This window comes from Grampus griseus (assembly GCF_964374135.1).
Source record: "Grampus griseus genome assembly, chromosome: 20".
Classification (NCBI taxonomy): domain Eukaryota; kingdom Metazoa; phylum Chordata; class Mammalia; order Artiodactyla; family Delphinidae; genus Grampus; species Grampus griseus.
Genome location: NC_139014.1, coordinates 46,054,923 through 46,065,021, shown reverse-complemented (window position 1 = coordinate 46,065,021; position 10,099 = coordinate 46,054,923). Strand labels below are relative to the sequence as shown.

The following is a 10,099-nucleotide window of genomic DNA, read 5'->3' as shown; positions in this document are numbered from 1 at the left end:
GGCAGGCCAAGAAGACTTGTAGAAAGTGGGGAGTTGGTCCTGCCTAGGCTTTTAAAGGCTAAGGAGGCAAAGAAACTAAGAGGGGGACAAACGAACCCATGAACTCCACTGGATCCCAACTCCTTCCGGCCCCACCCATCACTGAAATGTTCTGTTTCCCAAACCTCAGGACGCCCAGTCCCTCACGTCTCAGAGCACCCCAACCCCCATCTGCATCCCTCCCTTCCTGCCTCTCAGCCACGCCCTCTCTGCCCGGAGCCAGCGCTTGCTTTTGGGGGTGGTAATGGGCCCCGTGGGAACTGAGTTACCTCCACAAGGCCTGGCCAGGGTGGGGCCGTGCCTGTCCCTGGGGGTGAGCCTCTGGGCTGTGCAGTTACGTCGGATGAGCAGCAGAGAGCCAGACTCCAGCTGTCACCATGGCTGAGTTCAGGGTGAGGGTATCCACTGGGGAGGCCTTCGGGGCTGGCACGTGGGACAAAATGTCTGTCATCATCGTGGGGACCGAAGGAGAGACCCTGCCACTGCCCCTGGACCATTTCGGCAAAGAGTTCAGCGCCGGCGCTGTGAGTGTGGGGTGGGGGTGGGGGCGGCGGAGGAGGGAGCAGGAGAGGCCGTGCTCTAGGATACTAAACTTGCCCCCCAGGAGGAGGACTTCAAGGTGACGTGCCCCCAGGACGTGGGCCGGGTGCTGCTGCTGCGCGTGCACAAGGCTCCCCCCACGCTGCTCCGTCCTTTCTGTCCCCTGGCCTCGGACGCCTGGTTCTGCCGCTGGGTCCAGCTCACGCCGCCCCGGGGCGCCCCCCTCCGCTTCCCCTGCTACCAGTGGCTGGAGGACCAGGGGAGCCTGGTACTGCGGGAGGGGACAGGTGAGGGGGACACAGGAGGGAGGAAGGGGCTGGTGTATTGGGGGGAAAGGCAAGGGGAGTGGAGAGGTGAGCCGGTGTGGCCGAGGGGGAGGGACAGGGAGTTTGGGGGAAGGAGGGGGTGGCAGTCTGGTGTGGGAGAAACTACTTATGGGGGCAGGGGATCTGGTAAGGGGTGGCTGGAGGGGAGGGGAGAGCAGCTGGGGCCGGAGGTCAGGGGGCTTTCTCCGTCCTCCCCACCGGCTCCTCTGCTCCCACAGCGAAGATTTCCTGGGAGGACCGCCACCCCACCCTCCAGCAGCAGCGCCAGGAGGAGCTGCAGGCCAGGCGGGAGACGTACAGGTGAGGAGGGGGTTACTGGGGGGGAGGCGAGTTGCCGAGGGGATGAGGGTCAGCCTCGTTCCGCTGGTGTTGACGCGGCCTGAAGTCCCTGCCTGGTCCTCTGTCCTTTCCAATCACAGCATCTCCAGGAACTCGTTAGAAATACAGTTTCTCAGACCCACCTCATAGCTACTGAATCAGATATTGAGGGTGAGGGGCAGCAGTGTTGGTGTTTTTGACTTAAGTCTAGTTGATTTACAACGTTGTGTCCATTTCAGGTGTACAGCAGCGTGCCCTGGGTTGTTTATTTGCAGATTATATTCCACTATACGTTATTACAAGATACTGGCGTCAGCTTAATAAAAATGTGCAGCATGACAGTTGTGGGTTAAGTTTTATTTGGGGCAAAATGAGGACTACAGCCCAGGAGACGGCATTTCAGAGAGCTCTGAGAAACTGCTCCACAGAGGTAGTGGGGAAAGTCAGTACCTATGTGATCTTGGTGAAGGGGGAGCTCTTGCAGTCGAGCACATATTTTGTTTTGCAGAAGGTTTCTAATAGTCACGAAGAGCAGTCATCACCATGAAGGATTTTAGTGCTTTTCTGGATATGAGGAGATACGAGAATTAGGTTCATAAAATCATATCTATCTGAAAACCTGTTCTGCCCGTTTTGCCCAGAGCACAGAATGCCTCATTTCTGCTCCCCACCCTGAACTCCTTTGGGAGTTGAAAGTCAGCAACTGCAGCAACACATGATTTAGTCCTTGTCCTTGTAGAGGAGGATGGCAAGGGCCAAATTGTAGTTGTTGCTGGATATATAATTCCCTGTAGCGATAACAGTAAATCCTTGTTGCTAACAATATTGTTTTTTTTTTTGTTTTTTGGTTGTTTTTTTTGGGGGGGCTGCGCCTGACCGGAGATCAAACCCAAGCCGCCTGCATTAGGAGCGGGGAGTCTTAACCACTGCCCCACCAGGGAAGTTCCGCTAGCAATATTGTTTTAACAAGCCTTCCAGATGACTCATGCCCACTGAAGTTTGAAACCCACTGCTTTTTTTTTTTTTTTTTTTTTGCGGTACGCGGGCCTCTCACTGTTGTGGCCTCTCCTGTTGTGGAGCACAGGCTCCGGACGCGCAGGCTCAGCGGCCATGGCTCACGGGCCTAGCCGCTCCGCGGCATGTGGGATCTTCCCGGACCGGGGCACGAACCCGCGTCCCCTGCATCAGCAGGGGATGGACTCTCAACCACCGCGCCACCAGGGAAGCCCTGAAACCCACTGCTTTTAAATGCCTCACTCTTGCTGGAGTCTTTCTGGGTCGCTGGCGAGGACTTCTAAGGCAGAAAGCCAGGGACCACACGCGCGAGCAAATGTTCAAAAGGTCATGGTCTGGCCAACTGGGCTGCTGTCTGAAGAGCGGGCTGCAGGCTTGCACTTTAGGTCTCTGAGGGCACAGCAGCTGCAGGCTTACTTGGCTCCTGGTGATTCCACGTGCGTTGTGAATTACATCCCAGAGAAAACCATGGCGCCTAATCTGCCAGCATCAGCCCCAGGTGAGGGAACAGATGGAGGGAGCTGTGTCTGTGGAGTGGCCTTTCTTCCTTTCTTGGCAAAACAAGGACACAGGAGTCAGGAGACGCAAGGCCAGCCTAGGCCCTGCCGAAAGGAGCTGTGAAATCGTAAGCAAATTAGTTAACCTTTTTGATCCTTAATTTCTTCTGCAAAAGGAACTAAGAATACCAGGCTGATTTGTGTTATTAGGAAAAACAAATGAGAAGATGGTTGAGAATGTAGCTTGTCAGCCGCAAAGCCCTGCACACGTGTGTACCGAGGTTCGTAATGCCCCTCAGTTACCTCTGATCCAAGTGGCTACGCCCTCAGTACTCAGAGTGAGGTCTCACGTCCACAGGGTCGGCATCACCTGGGAGCTTGTTAGAAATACAGGGTCTTGGGCCACCCCAAACCTACTTGATGAGAATCTGCATTTTACCAAGATCCCTGGGGGAACTAAGTTTTTGTGCATTAAAGTTGGAGAAGCAGGGTTTGGCCACCACCTGGTGGCAGTGTACTTTAACTGCAAATTGTGCTCTGAAGTTGCCTGTTCAAACCCAAAGGCAATGACGGAATGAACCAAAGAATGAATGAGGGAGGGAATGAGAGGATGACTGGCTGGGGGTCCTCAGCTTTGCAGGGACATGATTTTACCATTTCACCTAAAGGTCTTCAGGCTGTGTTGCTTGCTGGATAAAGGGATTTAAAGAGGCTAGATCTCTTTAGGCCGGGCCAGAGTACATTTCTGGGCTCCCCCAAGCTTTGGAGGCTGAAGTGTCTCTCCACGGGATGCCTGCCAAAGGCAACTGACGCCTTCCTGTGTTCCCACCTTCAGGACAGCCTCCGCTCTGTGATGCATCTGTGTTAGTCAGGAGTTTTGTGGTTGCAAGAACGATAACAGACTCCAGCTAGCAGACAGAAAAAATGGGAATGCGTCAACAGGTCACAGAAGTGAGGGCTGGAAGCGTAGCCAGATCTTACGGGCCAGAAGCCAGGGTGACTCTCCCCGTCTCTGGAGCCCCCTAGATGTTTCTCTCTCTGGCTTCACTTTCCTCTCTCCCTGCAGAACAGCTTTCTTTGGTTCCCAGTCCACACAGTGGAAAATGGCCTTTTTTTTTTTTAATAGCAACTCCTTTATTTTTAATTATTTTAAAAAATTTATTTATTTATTTGGTTGAGCCCGGTGTTAGTTGCGGCAGGCAGTCTTCTTAGTTGCGGCAGGCAAACTCTTAGCTGCGGCACGCACATGGGGTCTAGTTCCCTGACCAGGGACCGAACCTGGGCCCCATGCATTGGAAGCACGGACTCTTCACCACTTCACCACCAGGGAAGTCTCCCAGTCCTGGTGTTTATGTGCTATAACCCAGATATCCAGAGAGAGATGACCTCTGGTCCAGCCCCAATGTCCAATTCCCTGGGAAGGATTCTGATTGGCCTTGCTCTGGCCAGTGCCCAACCCTGGACCAATCAACTGACCAGGGGAGAACATGGCTGTGGGAACATGGCAGCTCTCCCTGCGGCCTTGAGGGTGGAGGGGAAGGGCAGAGCCCAGGAAGACCCCTGCTTGTGGAAGGGGGCTGGCCCTGACCAGGGCCTCCAAGGGGTCTGCCACTCCCTCTCCCTAGTCAGTGGTTTCCCTGAGGCTTCTAGCTGGCTGCCTCCCTGGTCCTCCCTCCAGCTGGAAGACTTACATCCCAGGCTGGCCTCGCTGCCTCAACGAGGAGACCATAAAAAACCTGGACCTCAACATCAAATACTCTCTGGCAAAGAACATCACCTTCTACCTGCGAGGCAGCTCGATGTGAGGATGCCCACCCTCTCCTGCCCCTGGGCCTCAGATGTACGGGTACCCCTGCCTTCTGCCCTCCCCCACTCAGCTCCCCCACCATCAGGGATGTGGGTCACACAGCCCAGCCCAGGGCACGGCCTCTGCTCACCACCTGTTCCAACAAGGTGAGGATGACCTCAGGGGCAGTGACTACCACGGCCCCCCCCGGAGGCTGGTTCAGGACCCCAAGATGGATAAGCTTAGCCAACGCGGGCGGGTCTCCCAGGGCCTCTTGCTTCCCTCTCCCCACTTTTCACATCTTCTGGCAGGTTGGCACATCTGAAACTCAAAGGGCTGCTGGACCGCAAGGGGCTCTGGAAGAGCCTGGAGGAGATGAGAAGTGTGTTCAACTTCTGGAAGACCCCAGCCGTGGGTGAGGGGCTCCAGCCGGGGCTCCAGACCTCTTCCCTGGGGTATCAGCTCTCCTGGCTGTCAGGAATCTCAGAAAACCAAGCGCCAGTTCACTGTGTGACCCTGGGCAGGCCCCTGACTCCCACGAGACCTTACTTTCTCCTCAGACACAGAAAAGGACGTGTCGTGGGGGCACCTCTGACCTTCTAATGCCTTGTATCCATCAGAGACTTGTTGGGCTACTACACATGAGACACTCGCTTAGGGACTGTGGACACAGTCCTTGCCCCCACAGGGCTCCCAGTTGAGCAGACAAGTAGACATTAGGCTCAAAGGCAAATAATGAGTTTCGCTTATGAAACCTGTGCATCAGCTCCAGTGAGAGTGTGTAAAAGGGGGACCTGGCCTAGTCCAGCTAGGGAACTCTCTACGGAGGTGACTTTTATGCTGAGACCTCAAAGTGGGGAGGTGTCAACAGCGCCAGGCATGGTGTGTGAGCGCAGAGGGTGCTTCAGGTTCGGGGGGGGTGGTCCGGTGCATGTGAAGGCCCTGAAGATGGAAGGAGTGGAGACCTTTGAGGGGAAAGATGCTGCTGTGGCCAAAGGGGATTGAGCCAGGGAAGGAAGACAGGAGGCGAAGCAGGAGACGTGCATGGGCCCTGGGCCGTGCAGGACTGTGGAGGCCGTGGCAGGAGCTCGGGCCTTTCCTAAGGGCAGTGGGACCTTCAACCAGCTGCCAGCTGGGGAGTACTGTGGCCAGATGTGCCGTGGGGAGGGGGCTGTTAGGGGACAGGAGTGCAAGCAGGAGGACCAGTTATGAGGCTCTGGCTGTGGTCAGCAGAGGATGGAATCCTCAGCAAGGCAGTGACAGCAGAGATGGAGTGGACGTGTGGAGCAAGAGCTACTGAGGATGGAGAATCGGTGGGACTCGATGGGCGGAGGATGGGGGGAGCTGCCGAGAGGACTCCGGGCTCTGCCACCTGCAATCCAGTGGATGAAGGTGCCATTCCCGGGATGCCAGGCAATGGGCTGGGGACTGGGCTAGAGCAGGAGCCCATGTTCAGCCTCCGATATACTGTGTTTGAGTCATGGGGTTGGAGATGGCAGGTAGATGGTGGGACTGGTGGGCTGGGGACTAAGGTTTGCTGTTTGGTGAACTGAAGCCAAGGGGTCAGAGGAGGTCACCCTGGGAAGTACTGCATGAGAAGAGAGGGGAGCACAGGATGGACGCAGGAGAAACGCCACAATGGCGCTCAGGGGGAGACCCCTGGGCGCTGGGGTGACTGGTCCCATCTCCCCTGCCCCCCTGCAGAGTATGTGTTTGAGCACTGGCAGGAGGATGCCTTCTTCGCCTACCAGTTCCTGAATGGCCTCAACCCGGTCCTGATCCGCCGCTGTCGCCACCTCCCAAAGAACTTCCCTGTCACTGATGCCATGGTGGCCCCAGTGTTGGGCCCCGGGACGAGTCTGCAGGCTGAGCTGGAGGTGAGGGGCACCGGAGTCCTGGCTCTGCACACCCCCATCTCAGTGCTTTTGGCCCATCCCCTACTGGAGAGGAATAACACTCACATTTGTTAAGGACCTACTGTGTGCTACGTGCCAGGAACACCCTCTCCCGTGCACAGTATCCTGGCCCTGAATCCTCTCCCCACCCCCCTACTCCCCACCTTCTGCCTTTAGAAAGCCAGATGGCAGCCCTGGCTCCCCTTCTCTCTCCCGCAGAAAGGGTCCTTGTTCCTGGTGGATTACGGCATCCTCTCTGGCATCCGCACCAATGTCATTAATAGGAGGCCTCAGTTCTCCGCGGCCCCAATGACCCTGCTATACCAGCGCCCAGGGTGTGGGCCCCTGCTGCCCCTCGCCATCCAGGTCAGCAGCCGGGCAGGCGACAGGGCAGGGGCAGGGAGAGGTCTGACTAAATGGTTGGCAGACACTCAAGGCTGCCTCTCCCCACTGGCCTCTCCTATAGCTCAGCCAGACCCCTGGGCCCGACAGCCCCATCTTTCTGCCCAGCGACGACAAGTGGGACTGGCTGCTGGCCAAGACGTGGGTGCGCAATGCCGAGTTCTCCATCCACGAGGCCCTCACACACCTGTTACAGGTACACCTGATGACCGAGGTCTTCACCCTGGCTACGCTGCGCCAGCTGCCTCACTGCCACCCACTCTTCAAGGTCAGTGGCCCAGCAAGACGACCCAGACTGTGCCCCAAGCCTGCAGGTCACTGCACCTGGGCCTGCCCTTCGGGGTCCTATGCCGCCTGTCCCCACGTGGCCCTGTCCTTTCAGGCTGAGATGCTGAGCCCCCATTCTGCCTCAGCAGCATCTCCCTGCACAATTCCCCTGAGAGGCTGCTTTCCAGCAGGCCCTGAGCTAGGGTGAGGTGATGAGGACAGGCGCGAGGGAGAGGACCGCATGTGACAGCAGGCTATGCCCCAGAGAGATTCTCTTCTTAGGGGAGCTCAAGACAACAGCGATCACAGAAGCCCAGCTCCTAGGAAAGGAGAGACCTGGGGCTGAGAGATGCCAAAGTGTGAACATGGCTTTGACCAACAGGTTTTCTGCAGATAGCTGCAGGGTGGGGAGCCCTGGGAGGGAGACCCGTGTCTCTAAGTTGGGCTCTGCTAAGCCTTCAGATGGCCCAGATTCATTTCCTCCAGGAACCTGGAGCATCTCCTCTGTGAAGATGAGGGGTCCACAGCTACTCACATTTTCTGATTCTTCCTTAGACAGTCTCCTGGGTCCTGATGCAGGCCCTACTCTGTCCTCTTCAATCCAGGCTGATTCTTTCTGACAATCTACAGCTCCCAGGGCCTGGCACTCAGACGTGGTCTCTAGGGGACCATTTCACATTGCCAGGCCCGCAGGCCCTGGTTATCACGGTGCTTTGCCTGCCTGGGGTTAGGAAATCACAGGAGGCCAGAGCTGGAGGGATTCATAGTGCTGTCCAGATCAGCCCTCTCATTTGCCCAGAGATCTGATGCCCAGAGAGAGGAAAACACATGCTCAAGGTCACAGAACAGGATGCTGGTGGACCTTAGCCCCCATCACTGGGCCTGGAGCCCTGATCCCTATCCCAGGCTGCCCCCTTGTCCCTGTCATCTCTCTCCATGTGTGATTGACAAGCCTGGGTTCCTCTATGGGGGGGCGGGTCTGGGGCCACAGAGACCCAGGCTTCGCCTAGCTCTGCCTTCTCTGGCCCTTACAGCTGCTGATCCCACACACACGGTACACCCTGCACATCAACACGCTGGCCCGTGAGCTACTCATTGCCCCCGGGAAGGTGGTGGACAGGGTAAGGACTGCTTTAGGGAGGGTGGGGATGGGATATTCCTGCAGTGTAAAGAATCTGGGGTCTTGGGCTTCCCTGGTGGCGCAGTGGTTGAGAGTCCGCCTGCCGATGCAGGGAACGCGGGTTCGTGTCCCGGTCTGGGAAGATCCCACATGCCGCAGAGCGGCTGGGCCCATGAGCCATGGCCGCTGAGCCTGCACGTCCGGAGCCTGTGCTCCGCAACGGGAGAGGCCACAACAGTGAGAGGCCCGCGTACCAAAAAAAAAAAAAAAAAAAAAAAGAATCTGGTGTCTTGGGGTGGGAGTGGCCCTGTCTCCCAAACCACTATTACCTCCTGCTTCTGGGGCAAGGGCTGTGGTACCCAGGAGTCCCGTTTCCCAGTCCACAGGCCTTGGCATTGAAGGTTTCTCTGAGCTGATACAGAGGTACATGGAACAGCTGAACTATTCCGTCCTGTGTCTGCCTGAGGATATCCGGGCCCGAGGAGTTGAAGACATCCCAGGCTACTACTACCGGGATGATGGGATGCAGATCTGGGGTGCAGTGGAATGGTGAGGGGGCCAGCCCCAGAGAGCTGGGGCCTTGGGGGACAGGCAGGAAGACTGGGAAGGAGAAGGAAGGCCCAGAGAGGCGTCCACCAGGAGGAGGGCCGGACGTTCATAGCACTGGGACCAGGCGGGGGCACTCCTCAGAGAGGGTCGGGGTTCACAGCTGGGATGGAACCCCGTGCACCTTGCAGCTTTGTCTCCGAAATGATCGGCATCTACTACCTGAGCGATGAGTCTGTCCGCGATGACAGTGAACTCCAGGCCTGGGTGTGGGAGATCTTCTCCGAGGGCTTCCTAGGCCGGGAGAGCTCAGGTAGGGGGACCTCGGTTCTTAGGTTCTACCCTCAGGCCACTGCGGCATTGTCCTCAGGACCCTGGTAGCCCCGTTCCCAGCCCAGCTCTCCCTGCAGGCGTACCCTCCTCCCTGGGGACACGGGAAGCCCTGATACAGTATGTCACTATGGTGATATTCACCTGCTCGGCCAAGCATTCCGCTGTTGGTACAGGGCAGGTGAGAAGGGTCAATGCCAGGGTGGCGGGACGGAGGGGGCCGGGCTCCTAGCCTCACTCTGCCCTCTCGGCCTTCAGTTTGACTTCAGTGCCTGGATGCCCAACCTGCCACCTACCATGCAGCTGCCACCGCCCACCTCTAAAGGCCAGGCAAGCCCGGAGAGGTTCATAGCCACCCTCCCACCAGTCAATGCCACATGTGATGTCATCGTTGCCCTCTGGGCACTGAGCAAGGAGCCTGGAGACAGAGTGAGTGTGGGGCTGGGAGCCAGACCAGGCCAGCCCTGGGGTAAGGGAGGCGACACTGTTTACTATCCCTGACCCACACCCCACTGTGCCATGAGACCCCGGTGAGTCTTCCCAGGAGGACACGAGGGCATTGGACATCTCACAAGGGGTCAGATGGCCAAATGAGATGATGCAGAGTCACGCTTAGCTGCAAGGGCAACGTGTGATATGTTCCAGTGAGGCCGCCCCCTTTAAAACTCTCACTTGAGCTTTCATCCCCGAGAGCTGCCTGCAGTAATCATCACTGTTCAGGGGGAGGGGGCACTGGTGAGGCTCAGTCGTAGGCTGCTTCAGGTCCCCCAGGGTGGATGGCTAAGGCGGGTCCCGGCTGCAAAGCAGCCCCTCCACCCAGCCTTGTGTTTGGTTCCCAGCGGTCCCTGGGCACCTACCCGGACGAACACTTCACGGAGGCGGCCCCGTGCTGGAGCATCGCGGCCTTCCAGAGCCGCCTGGCTCAGATCTCGCGAGACATCCAGGAGAGAAACCAGGACCTGGAGCTCCCCTACACCTACCTGGACCCTCCCATCATCGAGAACAGCGTCTCCATCTAA

The 10,099-nt window shown here is 57.5% G+C and overlaps 1 protein-coding gene across 3 annotated transcripts; it reads left to right on the top strand.

The window, feature by feature from the left end:
- Nucleotides 1–416: 416 nt before the first annotated feature.
- On the top strand, nucleotides 417–10,099 carry ALOX15B (arachidonate 15-lipoxygenase type B; the record flags this gene model as incomplete). 3 transcript variants are annotated; one of them, XM_082679649.1, is made up of 14 exons in its annotated part: nucleotides 417–563; nucleotides 644–866; nucleotides 1,124–1,205; nucleotides 4,413–4,535; nucleotides 4,832–4,935; nucleotides 6,225–6,397; nucleotides 6,635–6,781; nucleotides 6,882–7,085; nucleotides 8,119–8,205; nucleotides 8,584–8,753; nucleotides 8,942–9,063; nucleotides 9,161–9,261; nucleotides 9,339–9,509; nucleotides 9,920–10,099. In XM_082679649.1, the coding sequence occupies 14 exons, from the start codon at nucleotides 417–419 to the stop codon at nucleotides 10,097–10,099; spliced, it is 2,034 nt and encodes a 677-aa protein (XP_082535775.1). The 3 variants fall into 3 exon arrangements, with proteins under 3 accessions (XP_082535775.1, XP_082535776.1, XP_082535777.1); XM_082679650.1 differs by lacking the exon at nucleotides 8,119–8,205; XM_082679651.1 differs by lacking the exons at nucleotides 8,119–8,205; nucleotides 8,942–9,063 and having other exon boundaries at nucleotides 8,584–8,740.